We start from the raw sequence: 16,786 nt of genomic DNA on the forward strand, positions 1-16,786 counted from the left end.
TGTAATTATTGAATGGTTGATCTTTCAGTCTTTATTATATGATATCTTTATTATATATTAATAATTTCTAATAAGGGGTTTTCATCACTATAATTATTCTTTGGAGAATTAGTTATGTTAGGCAATATTTTGGCACTTAAATATAATAGAAATATGTATATAGTCTAAATGTATTTGAGAGAAATTCTCGAAAAGTATGGTATTTATGATATTTAGATAATTTGGAGACTCTTAAGTGTTGATTGCGATCTTTGTATATCACGTCCGATGCCGATTAAGGTTGTGTTAGGGACGGTGTGACAAGGAGACATGCTTCGTCACATTTCAACAATAAAAAATTTCAATAGAAAATTTCCAATAGAGTTGGTTGAATGTAGAAAACGGGAGACATGCTCCGCTACATGTCAAAAAGAAAATGCCAAATAGACATAATTAGAAACTTTTGAAAATTCATGTAACAGTTAAAATTTTGGGGATGTTGAATGTAATTGGATAAAAATAAGATGTTATTGAATGTAATTAGACAAAAATAAAGGGTTATTTTTTTTGGTAGGAAAGGGAAAGAAAAAACAAAAAAAACCCCAACAACTAACCCGGGATTAGCCTAGGAAAGCTAACCCCCACCCGATCATCCGACAGTAGCGAAAAAAGGAAGTCCGGAGGAGAAGAGAAGGTTGATACTCCCAACATCTCTGCATGGCCCTCAGCAGCAAGGCGGTCTGCCACCCTATTCTGCTCCCTGTACACATGTCCAAAGATGATGGTATCGAAGAAAGAACACAATCTGTTGACCTCTTTAACTAGGTTTTGGCTGCCTAAACACATAGCCTTATTATTAGATATCATTTTGACCGCTTCAAGGTTGTCAGATTCCACGAGCAGCTTTTTCAAACCCAGATCTTTGGCCAGTCTAAACCCAGAGAAGATACCCCAGAGCTCAGCAGTAAAGGAAGATCCCACCCCCAGATTCTGAGCAAAGCCAGACACCCAATTGCCACCAGCATCTCTCAAAACCCCTCCAGTCGCAATTCTACCGTCTACAAGACATGAGCCATCAGTATTTAATTTCACAATCCGTTCACCCGGTCTACTCCATCCCAATAGATGCTCAACAGTTCTCTGGCTAGTACTAGCAAAATTATCCCCCTTGAAGCTATTAATAATAGTGTTAATTTTCTTGGAGAAATAATCAAGTAGATTAGGAATAACAATAGCTCCTTCTCCAAAGATCTCAGTATTCCTCCACTGCCAAAGCTGGTGACAGACAACGGCAAAGAGGATAGCACCATGCTCTAGCTCAGGCAATAACAAACCGTTAATACCATTTATAAACCAATCATGGTCAGAATGGGCAAAGAAATCAGGTAGCAACTGGACCAGAATCACTTTCCTCCACACATTTTTACTTTTCACACAATCCCTAAGAACATGGCAGATGGTTTCTGGCTGAACTTTGCATCTACTACAAGTATCCGCCTCCACTAAATGGCGTCTCTTCCTTTCCATATTCGTAAGCAACCTATTCTTTGCACCAAGCCACAGGAAGCTCCTAATGCGATAAGGAACTTTTAAGGTCCAAAAATAGAATTTGTTGGATGCAAAAAATGAGAGACACGCTCCTTCACGTGTCAAAGTGCTCGCCACATTTCAAAAAGCAAAATGGTAAAATAGACAAATAATTATAAGCTTTTAAAAGTTCACAGGACAGTTGAAGTTTTGGGATTATTGAATTTAATTAGATAATAATAAAAAAGGTTATTGAATGCAACTGGACAATAAGAAAAAATTATTGAAATTTGTTTAGACAATAATAGATGATTATTAAATACAATTGAATAAGAATATGAAATTTGAACGTTTTAAAAATTTAAGAGGAAGTTAAAGTTTTCACCTAAATACGTGAAACAACAAAGGGTAAATTACACCCATGGTTGCGAACTTTACCATTTTTAACATTAGGACCATTGAATTTTAATTCTTAATGTTATGACCTTTGAACTTTATACTTTTTAACACTGGTGGCCACTGTGACCGTTGACCAATATTTTTTTATCTTTGACTCTCAATTTTTACCGTTCTTCTCCCCTCATTCTAAAACCTAAAATGTCAATTTTACCTTTCTCCTCATTCTCCTACGTCTCCATGGATCAATTCCTCTCTCTAAAACTAATATATCTCTTTCTAACTCTCATTTATCTCCCTAACACCATTAAATATATCTTCACTGCCCCTCCCCCTATCCACGTTTTCTCGCAAATAACGATCAAACCAAAGTTCTTACTTTCATTTCCGAGGTAAGAATTGCATATTGTGTTGTAGTTTCGCTGATTAATTTGGAATTTCTTTTCTAGGTATAATCGAACTTTCTTCAATAGAAGCATTTGAAATATAAAGTTTATACCTTTTACCTTTTCAATTTGTAATTTGTTGGTTGATTTTGGATCTAATTACTACATGCATATGATTTAGGATCAGTTTGTTGAGCTAGTCGGTTAAAACTCAATTAAGAAGATGAATAGAGGAGGAGATATGAATATGTTGGATGCAATGAGCCATATGAAGGTTAAAACTCAATGGACATGGTTTTAGAGAGAGAAAGGAGAGTTAGAGAGAGATGTATTGGTTTTAAAGAGAAGAATTGATCATTGGTTATGGAGGAGAATGCAGAGAAGTGTAAAATGAGTATTTTAGGTTTTGGAATGAGGGAATGAGAGAGGGAACCGGTGAAAAGGGAGAGTTAAAGATAAGAAATGCTGGTCAACAGTCACGGTGTGACCACCAGTGTTAAAAAAAATGTAAAGTTCAATTGTCATAATATTAAGAATTAAAATTCAGTCGTTATAATATTAAATAGGGTAAAATTCAGTGGTCACGGGTGTAATTTACCCAAACAACAAATATATAAATGTAAACTTCTATGGTTTTTTTATGTAAGAAGTTGTCACGTGGTGAGTCATTTTCTATTGGTAAAGTGTTATATAATAAGCTGCCATTTAAAAGTATCTAGACAACCAAAACAAATCATTAAAATTTTCATATATCTAAATGAAAAATCTTGAGTTTAATACGTTAAAAAGTTAAAATTAGTGATGAAAATACTTTTTACCTTTTAAATATAATAAGATAATATAACAAAATATTTTTTTTAAAATTTTCAATGGCATCGCTAGGGATGGCAACGGGTAGGGTACCCGCGGGTAGTGTCAATCCCAAGCCCTTACCTGTTTATTTTTTAATTACCCGTACCCGTCTCATTACCCTAACGAGTATATTCCATACCCTTCCCATTTAATTCGCGGGTACCCACGGATTCCCTTACCCGTTAAGAATCAATAAATAAAATAAAAAATATTACAAATTTAACAAAGTATAAATTTAATAAATCGTGTATCTAAAAATTGAACAAATTGAACCTTAATCAATAAGAATAAGTAGCTTAATAGTATCACTCAATGGTTGAAAAACAAAAGGTTGGGGTTTAAAATCTCAAATATTACATCTAAAAAACAATAATTTTTTAATATATAAAATAATTATGACGGGTAACGGGTACCGGGTACCTTGGGGGTATTCCCATACCCGTCCCATTACCCTAATGGGTAATTATTTTAATCTCATACCCTTCCCATACCCTTTTATACAGGGTACAGATAGTCCCATTAGGGTCGGGTAGTGTCGGGTATCCGCGGGTACACTACCCGTTGCCATCCCTAGGCATCGCTTATAATTTAAGAGCATAAAAAGAATGAAGAGACTAGTATGAAAATAAATAAAATTTAAGTTTATTAATTTTTTTGAGAAAATGCTTTTAGGAAGTATGTTCCAAACTTTGAAAACTTACAAAATATTTTAGAAATAATGTGCAAATTTATCTTATTATTTTAGGTGTAGTCTTGATTTATTTCTTAGATACGAACTTGTAAAATTTTTTTTACTATTATTGTTTCCATCCAAAATCAATTTTATCTTTATATAATAAATAACAGTATAAATTGATTTATTATTATTTGATTCGTTATTTAACTGTTAAATTAGATTTTATAAATTTTAATTATATTTAAATATTTAAATTATCACTAATACAATTATAAAAATCCATCACAATATCAATAATTAAGTTTTCCAGTATAAATCAACCATAAACAATATTTACTATAGTTTTAAAATACATGAAATTGCTTGAATGTATGAAATATCGGGATATAATTTTAATAAATATGCACTGCAATAAAAACATCCCAAATATTTTACTTATATAAAAGGCTTAATACATCATTTGCCCCCTGAACTTGTCCAAAAAGCTTGATTGGCTCCCTGAACTTTTAAAGTGTTCCGATAGCCCCCTGAACTTGCATAAAATGTTCAATTAGCCCCTTGAACTTACGTAAAATGTAATCAATTGATCACTCGGTCGTAAAAAAGTAAGTTAAATGCGGAAGATGTATTCCGTGCATCTTAGAATGATATTACATAATTAAAAAATAGATTAAAAATGAAGTTATTCCTTGTTCAACTATACAACTTGTCTTCTCTCATATTAGAATCGTATACGCCGATTTTGGTCGTTTTACTTTTTCTAATACTCGTGGAATATATTTTCCGCATTTAACTTACTTTTTAAAGACCGAGTGATCAACTGATTATATTTTACGCAAGTTCAGGGGGCTAACTGAACATTTTATGCAAGTTTAGGGGGCTATCAGAACACTTTGAAAGTTCAGGGGGCCAATCAAGCTTTTTGGACAAGTTCAGGGGGCAAATGATGTATTAAGCCTATATAAAAAGAGAAAGATTCGAGTGTAATTGACCGCGGGGGAAGATGACCCTATTCAATGCGCGCCTAAGATTAAGACAAGAAGATCAAAAATCACCGACACAAAGTCCAAAGTCTTTATCCACGTGGATTCCTATTTACATTTCTCTGCTCCAAACCAACGGCTACACTTCCATCTCAACTGGTATTTCTGTAAATTATTCAAAACTCAACTCTATTCTGGTCATTTTACTATCCAAATGACCCATTTTCTTTAAAAAATTCCTCAAAACCTAACATTTCCCGCTCAATTCCTCATTCCCTCTCTTCACTCTCTCTCTAGAAAACTTTCTTCTCCACTCCCTCTCTCTCTCTCTCTCTTCTCTTTTGGATTTTTCATAGTGAATTTTCAATGCCGGACTTGGGCAACATCTCTCTCGCTCTCACTTGTTGCCCTGCTATCAAACCTCTTTCTCCTTCACTTCCTGATACTCAATTGGATTCTGCTCCTTTCTGTTTTGACGCTGCATCCGTCAAAACCCTAGTCAAAGACTGCAATTGGGATCAGAAGCTCCGACTTCCTCTCGAGGATACCTGCACTGCCAAAGCAATTAGGGTTTTGAGGCGGAACCACCGGGGAGGTGCTAAGAAAGGCCCTAATTGTAAATCCTTGGACGATTATGTTAGAGCTTGGGTTCAGAAGAAAATGGATTCAGGCGTTCCGCAGTCTCGTTGCTTTCTTCCTTTTTTAGTTGGCGCAAAGAAATCTGTAATGAGTTCCCTTTTCTTTTTTCATTTAGTTCAATTTTTTTGGATCGCCCTGTTTTCTTGAGGTTTCATGGGCTTTTAATATTTTCCATGCTCGCAGATTCTTCTTCTTCTATTTTTTTTTCCTTGGTAGAGAATTGCTTTATTTAATTGTTAGTGAAATGATTTTCCATTTTGGTCAATCTTGTTAAAAAGCCAGCATTTTTTTTTTACTGTATTTGTTACATTGGATCAGTTCTTTCTTTGCATCTACATCTAGTACGAGCTTTTATCAGGACGATTATTTAACTAAGCACTGCGCTCCATAATGGTAGCTTTGGCCCTTTCACAACAATTCACATGGAATGGTATCAGTGTAAACTGTGGTCTGATTATGAGGGTAAACCAAGTAGGAAATGTGATTCTTAAGTTGACTTTTTGGAAAAAGGATAGTAGATGGCTGAAGAATAGAACTTCTGTTCAGGTAGTGGAAATGGTGCATTGCGCTCCATTCCAACTTGTAGTTGTTTTGCAGATTGCTCCTGGAGGTAGATGATTAGCAGTATATACCTCCAACACAATGGGCATTATATCTAATTGATGATACTAATGCAAAGTAATTTGGACTTTTGGAGTTGGCCAATTGTTGTCCTTCTCTTCTTTTAGTAACCGATGGGCTTTTTAGGCCCTCAACTTTATTTTTCTAAGGTAAGGAGGCCATGCTAAGTTAGCTTATATAAAAGATATTTTCATGTGCATATGTTTGCAATTTTGAATTGCATTAACTAGTTTGGGACTAATGCTTGGTTACTATTGTAAGGTACTGATTTTGATCTACATAGACTGATGTGCTTATCTCCGTAAATTACATTTGGATGAGATGCCACCAAAGAATAGCTTCATCTTTGGAAATCAAGGAGTCATTGCTTTCAAAATTATAGCACTCATTGGCTCCAAGCTTTGAAAATCTTAACATGCTTAACAAGCAGAAGAAAGTGAAATCCTTTGGAAGAAGTTTGTTTTGAAGTTAACTAAATTGCTTGATAGCTTATCTTGGGATTAAAGCATAGAAGATAGAAAATGGTTGAGCATGCAATTTGTTTGTGGGATTGCACTTGTATTTTATATCTGCTTGTTCATAGTTTTTCATTTAACTTGATTTCTGTTGAAATTGGCTCTTATTGAGAAGCTCATGATTCCTAACTTTGCGTTTTTGTTTTTATTTGTCACAAAAATTTGCATTGATGTTTTTGTGCATCCTTTTCAGGTTGAATGTTTGCTTTGCCATAGCTTTATCTACCCCGGTGACGGGATTTTATGCTCTGTTAGCAATTGTGAAGGGTTTTATCACTTAGAGTGTGTGAAGAAAAGGCTTCATGTCTCAAATTCAAGAAAATTCAAGTGCCCACAGCATGTAAGTTCTAGTTTTCTGCGCTTTTAATTTTTATGGTATTTATCTAGTTAATTAAGCTTGGGATTTTGTTGGTGTTTGAGATATCTTACTTTGTTTGTGTGATTTAGCTTGCCACAGAGCAAGTTTATCTTATCTCCTCGTAAAGAAAAAAGGTTGAAATGATGAGTAGGCTCTTTGAGACTGTCTTATGTTCTTATAACTCTCCTAGACTGTTATAATGTACAAATCTTTTCAAAGAAGATTATGCTGGGAAAGGATTTTTTCATTTGGATTTGGTGCTAGCCTTCTTGTGTGGTTGCTGTACCAGTGTATTGATGCTTGTTATTGCTATCTCAATGTATGAATTGGTCTGTCCGACTGCTTTTTTCTTTTGCACTATATTAATGTAAATATCATTTATTCCTTCCTGTTGAGTGTCTTTATTTTATTCAATGTATTCTGTGCAGTTGGTTGTATATTAGATGGTCTTTGATTGTAGTCTTTTGTGAATCTCTGTTGCAAAAAGGAACAAAATTCTTCTTGGTTAGTATCTATGATCATTTTTACCCCTACTTGCTGCTGCGCATGTCTTACTCTTACATATTGTTCTACACAGGCTTGCTTCATTTGCAATCAGAAATTTTATTGGCGATGTGTGCGATGCCCAATTGCATCACATGATAAATGTGGTGCGTGGCCAGATAAAGTAATTCATTTCATGAACCAGCCAAGGCGAGCATTATGTTGGAGGCATCCAACTAATTGGCTGCTAGACAAGAAGGTCAATCTCTTCTTTCCTTAATTAGCTACATCTAATTTCCTATTTCTTTGCGGTTTATATAGTCATTCCATTAGAACCTTGAAATTGAGGCGCTGTACAAAAGGCTCTCGCCTTGTGCGCCTTGCTCGCGCCTTGGAGCCTGGTGCGCCTGGCAGTTTTACTTAGTTTTTTTATTTTATTTTTACAGTTCTTTTTGAAAATATCTGCTTTATTAATCTCAACCACTAATCTAACTTAAATAAGATTAATTTTAACCCTTAATTTAAATAAGAATATGAAGAGTCCCAGTCATAATTAAATATATAAAGAATAGAGAAATATTAGGAGAAGAAGTCACGTTAAGTATATGGAGAGGACGGTATTAATTTGGAGGATGATCTTGATGATGATGATTATTAGTTTTTGTTGTGTGTTCTTTTTGATTGACAATGAATGGTTATTAATTTAGTAGCATTAGTTATAGTTAGGTACTTTAGGTTAAGACGTTAAGTATATGTTAGTGTCTTTATGAAGTATGAACTTAATTTGGTGTTTTTGACACTTATGATTTAGTATTATGTGGTTTTGTTTTGTTTGTGTGGTTATAAGTGTGCTGTTTTGGTTTATACTTAACTAGTAAAAGAGTATCTAATTTTATTTTATTTTATGCACCTCGTGTTTCTAAGGCGCGCGCCTCGCCTTGCGCCTTGAGCCTAGGCTCCAGGACCCCTTGGTGCCTTAGTGAGCCTTGTGCCTTTAACAACTATGGGTCCATCTAAAATTAATATATTTATGATGGATCTATCTCATAATTTTGACCCTACAGCCACATGCTCCTAGGTTATAGCAATGATGGCTGTACATTAACAGAGTCAATTATTCTGATGGATGCTACTTATAGAAACTACTACTGACTACTATAATCAAGATAATGATGATTTTCTGCTCAAATTGAACTTGGTGATTAATTGATTGTCAATTTTATTATTCAGTGATACTCGACAGTAGAATATTTTGACCTTTTTTTTTTGTTTTCTGAAATTTCTTATTTAGAACCTTAAACTTTTCATTCAGAGATGGAATGTGAAAAATAGCTTCTTCAGTCATCCCATAGTTGGAGCTGGCTAAGCACCTTATTGTTTATTTCGTGTTTATCTTTGTGCTGATCAGTCAGATTCTGTTCATTGGATACGTATCTGATGTCTAAATCATATCTCAGACAACATTATCTCCGTGTGATTTTAAACACAGCATATCAGCACAAACTTTCCATAAACAACAATGCAGAAAAGTAATTCAAGCAACTATGTATCTGAATCTGAGGAGTTAAAAAAGAACTGGTTTACAACATTTATTTGGCTTTGTACTGACTAGCAATCTACAAGCAAAGTTTCTACCATCTTGTACTGTTTGCTTTTATCTAGTTCATTTTATGGCCTGTCATTAAGTTTGTGAATAAGGAAGTCATTTTCACTTTGTTTTAACATTTCTCTTTTTGTTGAGATTTTGTTTCTCTATTCTTATTTTTTATTGATTAGGCTGGTTGACAGGACTGATGTATTTCTTGAATGAGCAGCATATGGATCAAACAAGTGATATAGAGGTCAGATTTATTACAAAATATTTATCCGGAGAAATGCAAATTTTATGTTACATTGACATAGGACTGCATATATATTATATGTTCTATAATTGGAAAATGCCTGTTAGAGTAGGAGATTGGAAACCACTGTTTTCATCAATGAGCCCCATAAAAGAAAAGGTGGCATATTTGTTGTTTCTAGAAAAACTTATTGCTATTCTTTCTTTTTTTTAATATGAAAAATGGAATAAAGAACAAGAATTGTTGCATCTTCTTGACTTCATGTTTCGATTCAGCCAATTCTTAGACATATGCACACTCCATATAACATAATATATTTGACTAAGCTGTACCCCCATCTCTACTAAACCTCAGCCTCGTCTAGATGCAGTCAGATACATGGTTCATGAATATTTTCATGCTGTTCAGATGCATAAATTATTTTAACTAATATTTGTGAAGTACTTTTATTGTATCTCTTATCTTCCTAGCTTAGTAGCTTCTGTAAGGTTGCTTCAGGTCGATCAAATTGGTATGTAGTAGAGGCATTATAATAATATATCACCCAGCAAGAACACAATAGACTGTCGGTAATCAAGAAACAGAAGCTAGTTACAATGTTTATAGAGGTTTTACAGTTATCAGAAATATGAAGCCATCTGAAGATGATTCTACCATGCCACAATAAGTCCATGCATCTGAAATTACTTTCATAAGAACCAATTACTCTACTATTTTCCCATGTTGAGAACACCAAGTTAATAGGACATAGTTGGTTAAAGGTTGCATAAGTCTATCTTTACAAAATATGTATGTCAAACTAATATATATTTATTCATGGCCATATTAAGCTTACATTTTTTTGTTTCTTATTTTAGGAAGTATTTGGTCGCTTGCCTCTACCTTACATTGACGAGGAGTTCAAGATTGACTTAACATGGAAGGATCTGATGGTGAATAAACTAGAACCACCTCCATATGTCCATATCAGGCGCAGTATCCAAATGTGTATATGCATACATATACATGTACTGTTATGTTAATGTAAAAAAAATTCACAAACTGACCGTACTAGTAATTTTATCTTGATGTGATAAATGACTTGCCACTTGTGTTGATATAACTTTTATATTCTTCATATTATTATGTTTATCGCGGTTATACACTTGTTTGTGGACTTCCTTAATTGAAATTAGATGTTTATCTCGTCAAGAAGAAGCGAGGTGGTGCTGCCAATGACGTTGGATGCACAAATTGCAGTTCTAAATGTTGTGAGGATTGTATGTGCAGGTAATACATGAATGGTTCCAAGTTTAATTTGGTATTTGCTAGGTCTCACTACATATTTATTCTCTCTTTTTCCTTTTATTTTAATTTTTTAGATAGATCGGCTATGCATGTAGCTATTGTTCAAATTTACTCAGCACATTTGCTTTCAATGTGTTATTTTTTTTTTTTTTTTCATTTTAAACAATCTGGCATGCTTGTTTGGTATCCCTTTGCAATATTTGGTCAACATCAACTTTTTTTATGTTGCATCACATTATGCTTGCTAAACCATGTTTGGCTCGTTATGTAATGGTATGTTCACCTGTTTATTATCTTTTAGGGTTCAATGCATAAGCTGCTCAAGGGCTTGCCATTGTCCTGAAAGTTGTAGCAACAGGCCCTTCCGCAGGGATAAAAAAATCAAAATTGTCAAGGTAATAACTTTTGCTGACATGGTTTAATAGTTTGCACATGACAAAACTTGGAATTTGGATAATCTATTGAATCTAATATTTTCTCAAAAACCACAAGTATAATTGGTATTTCGTATATTAACATACTTTAATAGTTTTAATTTCCTTATTTCAGACTCAACTTTGTGGTTGGGGAGTAGAGGCAGCTGAACCAATAAACAAAGGGGACTTTATCGTTGAGTATATTGGAGAAGGTAGTTTTATTTTTGGTTCTTATTTTTTTCATAAAATTGAAGCATGACTAAATTATTGTTTCAGGTTTGCAGTTATCATAAAATGGATAAAATTTGAATACATGTTTCTTTGTGGGCTTTTATCCATCTAACTCTGGCTAATGGCAACCTGGATTGTATATAAACATTATGTTCACGAATGCATGTGTAATGTCCATTAATTTTGGACAGGGACATTTATGGCTGTTGTTGCTGTTACATCGTCACCTCATGTACATAACAAGTACAATAAAAGTAAATATGTATGATAAGTTACAACTTCAAAGGCCAACTTTGTTATTAGTAGGAATTGTAATGGGCCTGGGGAGTTAACGCTTCTAATGCTGGGACTTATGCTGGCTAATAAGACATTAAGGAGTTGACATACAGCAGGCTGTTACAAGTGCACGTGTGTGTGGTGGGGGGTGGAGGGGGTAAAGGTTTTAAGGAAGGGTTTTTGAAGGAGAAGGGTTATCTGATATGTATGCTTTTTCTTTACTGTTTGGCTCTTCACGTTCAGTGAGGAGAGGGGGTGGTCTCACTGATCTCACTCACTCATATCTATTTTCTTATTGTGTTTCAGTTTCCCAAAAATATCAGTAGAGATGTTGCATCATACACTTTCTTTGTCCCCATATTGTTCAGTTTCTCAGCAACCTGTTTGGTCTAACAGTTATCCTTGCTAGAAGCTATCCCACATGACTATTTGAGTGTTTTTTAGATTTCATTTGCATAACTTAAGTGAAAAATGTAGCATTTTCTCTGTTGATTGTCTGGATTACTCTTAAGAATGACATGAAAATGTTAGATTTTTGATGCAATTGGAATGTTATTGACCGAAGTAATTGATTATTTCGATGTTTGTTTATGCTCAAAAATACATATATTATTTACTTTTATTACATTTAGCAAGAATTTCACAGAATTAATTCATTTATTGCATGTCTCCATTCTTAGGACATTTTACCCTATTAATGTCAAGATTGCTGTCTGATAATATCACACGACCAATAGCACAGGGTTCGTAGATTTAATACACAAGTGAAAAGATTTATCTTCTAATCATTGTCATAATGGATGATCAAGTTTTTTTCATAACATTACTATAAAATGATTTATATAGTTAATACACAAGTGAAGAGATTTCTCTTGTAATCATTGTCATAATCAATGATTACGTTTTTGCTAAGTTCATATCTCAAAAACTAAGAGCTCATTAATTGTCTACTGATTTTCAGTTATTGATGATGCACTATGTGAGCAAAGGCTTTGGGACATGAAATACAAAGGTGTAAAGAACTTTTACATGTGTGAAATAGGAAAGGACTTCACAATTGATGCAACTTTCAAGGGGAATTCATCTCGGTTTCTGAATCACAGTTGTGATCCCAACTGCATCATGGAAAAGTGGTTAGTACCTTTAGTATACTGCATTGGTTTATGTACTCATTTAAGAATCTAGAACCTCTTGTGTGGCTAATGTGTCAGAAAATTGATTCATACAAATTTGGGATATTTATTTAGCAATTGAGCTTGTTAGAGACATCTGATGTGTTATATTTGCATGAAGATTGTAGACTGTTACAAATGACTATCCTTCAACTACAATGAACTAGCTCCTCTACCCATAGTTGTGAAAGGCGCACTTGTGGGCAAGGCTCAGGTGCGCGCCTGAGCGACACAAGGCACACCAAAACAACATGACATATGAATTTATAAATAACAACACTTAACATTTCTAAAATGACACAAATAGTCAAATAACAACAATCTTAATCATAAAATGCATGAGATAAATTCTAATTAACTACTAAGACATAATTATACTTCATCAATAAAATTTAAATCTAAAGACCAAAGTTCAACTTCAACTAAACACTAAGTTAATAACTACTTTTCCTCAAGCAAGACTAAACACTTTAGTCTTTATAGTCCCTATTCATCATCAAAGTCACCAACACCATCATCACTATCATCTCCATAATCATATTTTTCTTCAAGGTTCTCGTTTTCAATCGCATCATCCTAATCTTCGAGGTACTCAGCATCAATAAAGTCAGTTTCCTCTTCGTCTCTATAAACTAATGGTGCTTTACCCTTATTCTTTGGCCTATGCCTTGCACTTGAACTAGAGGTATTCATAACATTTTTTCCTACTCTAGTATGATAAGCACATCTTTCAGCTCTAGCAGCTCTACTAACATCAGCCCATGTTAAATTTTCATTTCGGAACACTAGCTCATCATCATTCGACCCCTCAATCTACCATCAACCATTCATTGGCATTGTCTATATCTTGTAAAGATTTACTATGGCTGTGATTAGAAGATGAAAAATCCATAAAAACCCTACAATTACGCCTAGGCGCCCCCCACTCAAGGCGCGAGGCTAACCAAGACGCGCAAAGGTGCGTGCCTTGCTGACATCGCCCGCCTTACACACAAAGAGGCGCTGACCCCTGAGCCTTGCCTCAGGCATGCCTTCAACAAATATGCCTCTACCTAAGGTGTTTCTAATCAAACTTGAATCTGTATTTTTTGTTGTGTACAAAACATTTAAACATCAGCCTCACAATGGTCTGGATTTAATGATTCATGGATCTACAAGACAGTTTTTGGTGATCTTTTTGAAATTTCTACTATTTATTTAATTATAAAATTGATGCTTGGACAGGGTTTTAGTTGTTACTCTGAGTTGATAGTAATTGGAATATGGTATCCATTTAATAGTTGGTAATTTTGAATCTAAGGTAAACCTTCAGCCAGCATATCGTTTCAATTTTTAATCCATTTCATTTCATTGTGGTTAATCAGGCAGGTTGAGGGAGAAACACGAGTAGGCTTGTTTGCTTCTCGTTCAATAACAGTCAGGGAACCGTTGACATACGATTATAGGTATTTAACATTTAAATTTGAAGAATTCCATAATATTTCACTTCTCTGTTCGTGATCTTTAGATAACTGTATTCAATTCATTCTGTCCATATACTCAGTCCATATATCAGTTCTCTGTCAACTCTGCATGGTCTCGAACATTTTTGATTTACTATCAAACCCGCCCCTTGAAAATCAAGTCCTGAACATGTTGGAACATATTATAACAGGAGGTTCCACCAATTTCCTAGTACATATGGATGTATAATCAAGATGAGTTAGTATATTATCTTAGCAATCATGCTTTTTGTTGTCTCTGACTATGTTTGCTTCTCTCTTTCTCTCTTAAAGGAAAAGGAGAATCTAAGAGAAAATAGGGTAGCTAGATATTGTTGTATTTCGATCTAACGCTTGAGCAGCATAATGGGAAATCATCTTGAGCCATCTCAAAATTTCCCTCCTGCTATTCTAACATTTGAATCTTTGCTAGGAGTAGGACATTCAATTGGAATGTTAGTCTTTTAACCATTTTTCTTCTCTCTACTTGTTGGTTGCACAAAATCTAATCCACTTGCGGGTAGGACCTAGAACCAAATATCAGAAAGCGAATATTGATTTCATCTAATCCACTTATTGTAGATTTGTACAATTTGGATCAGAAGTGAAGTGCCAATGTGGTGCTGCAAAGTGTCATGGTTATCTTGGGAATAAAAGGAAGGTTGTCAGGTTGTTGAACATATGTTGGGGTGCAAAACGCAGAAGATCATCGACTTCTTGCTTAGCTGTTGTATCAGTATAAACTCATAACAGCATAGAAATCCATTTTCCGGTGGAGGATCAGTCATGTACATGTTTACAACGACAAGGGAATATGAATCAGGTGCACAAAAATATTCACTTTGGCATTTGGTATAAGCAAAGCAAAGCAATTTGTTTTCCCTAGAGTAAGTGTAACATTATTGAAAATGCAATGTAACATTTTGTAACTTGATGTAATTGATTTGCCCCAAGTGGGGACATAACCAATTTGTAATCCACATCTTTTTGAGGTATGGAGTTGAGGAATCCATCTATATTTTCTTCTTTCATTATCTAGAATGATATTCATCTAGTTACTTAAATGGTGGCAGATTATGGTCCTCTTTAAGATTCCATATATTCTTATTTTGCTGCAAATTGCAAAAAAATAGGTACAATTTCAAAGAATTTCTTCCCAAATTTCCTTTCTGGGGGCTGTTAGGTTCATGCATTATGCTCTTTTGATTCACATGTTCTTCACACTTGAGAGGGATTCTACTTTATAGATGTAAAAGGAATATTTACATACATAGAGAATAAGTACGTTAATTAAAAACGTCATGACTTTTAGATCCGGCTCCATTCCATCTTCGAACCAGTTAAGGAAAAATGTTAAGCAAGCTGTAGAGGGTTCAATTGGAGTAGATTTTGGTTTTTGATTGATAAAAAAAATCACTATTTTTTTTAATCAAATACTCATACTTCATTAATAAAAAAGGAGCCTGCTCCTTACAAATTGCATCTTCAAGCCATAAAAGTAAAATTGTCACTTCAAAATTGTTAGCATTGGACCGAGCTGGCCTAGCAATAAAATGGGCGGCCTCGTTCGTTAAACGAGAAACATATGAGACTGAATAGTTCGGATAAATTTTTAGATTTTCTTTGCGGTCCTTAATGAGAGCCCGAATTCAGATATATCAAGCAGCTCGGAGATTATGCCATCTGCCATTGCCTTGGCGTCTGTTTCAAATTGGACCCTTTGCCCCCCCTTTGAACTCATCCAGATAAGGCTATCCTTGAATGCAAGGACTTCCACAATTTTCGGTTCGAGGTTGCCTGTATACTTGCCGCTGCTGTACCGCCAAAACTGACCCTTTTCATCCGGTTCGGCTTTCATCCGAATTCGAGAAGACCGCACCGTCCACATTGCATTTGAGAAAACCCGAGATTGGGTGTTGCCACTGCGGTCTTACTGGTCTGTCAGTACTGCTGCTTCTGTCTGGCTTTCTCATGCATTCCTTCCATTCTTTGAAATCTCGGCAAGTCTGACGTAAACCGACCGCAACAGGGATTTTGTTTTTGTTCCACAGTAGGTTGTTCCGTTGATTCCAGATGGTAACTGGAATTCTGACCACTTTCACCACGTACTCCATGTTCGCTATCTGATAGATATTCAAGGAACAACTTGTGAACTCAGCAGCTGCAGCCGTCGGTGTCTGTATTCTCGCACAACGCCAATAATCTTCCGTGTACACACACTTCACGAACATGTGCCCATACTCCTCCGCCTGTAATCCACAAAACACACACTCATGCGGTACCTGAATCCTTCGTACAGCAAGGTGAGTTCGAGTTGGGAGACAGTCGGAGCACAATTTCCACAGAAAAGCTTTGAATTTTGGTGGAATCGGCATATCCCAAAGCTTTTCCCATCCCTGTAGTTCTTCCCCACTTTGCTCCGCCTGTGCGATGGCCATATATCCCAACTTAGGATTATACACCCCATTCGTCGTGAAGTGCCATATGAGTTCGTTCTTGATTGCCCGGATCGAGGGAAATTTTTTGTTAATTTGCGCAGCTTCCGTCTCGCTGAAGCACCCGACAATCCTTCCTTTATCCCATCGCCGTGACGTTGGCTCAAACAAGTCAGCCACCACCATTTCTTCCAAACCTACAATACAAAAGGAATTAATTATAAAACCCGGA

General features: G+C 35.1%; 1 protein-coding gene across 1 annotated transcript; it reads left to right on the forward strand.

Annotated features, from left to right (window-relative positions):
- The first annotated feature begins 5,069 nt into the window (after positions 1 to 5,069).
- Positions 5,070 to 15,156, forward strand: LOC136202038 (histone-lysine N-methyltransferase ASHR3). The gene is made up of 11 exons (XM_065992488.1): positions 5,070 to 5,522; positions 6,768 to 6,914; positions 7,510 to 7,674; positions 9,230 to 9,256; positions 10,114 to 10,231; positions 10,432 to 10,525; positions 10,845 to 10,938; positions 11,093 to 11,171; positions 12,428 to 12,599; positions 14,003 to 14,083; positions 14,702 to 15,156. The coding sequence occupies exons 1-11, from the start codon at positions 5,166 to 5,168 to the stop codon at positions 14,859 to 14,861; spliced, it is 1,494 nt and encodes a 497-aa protein (XP_065848560.1). The 5' UTR covers positions 5,070 to 5,165; the 3' UTR covers positions 14,862 to 15,156.
- The last annotated feature ends 1,630 nt before the right edge of the window (positions 15,157 to 16,786 follow it).

Source organism: Euphorbia lathyris, chromosome 8 (genome assembly GCF_963576675.1).
Source record: "Euphorbia lathyris chromosome 8, ddEupLath1.1, whole genome shotgun sequence".
NCBI lineage: Eukaryota > Viridiplantae > Streptophyta > Magnoliopsida > Malpighiales > Euphorbiaceae > Euphorbia > Euphorbia lathyris.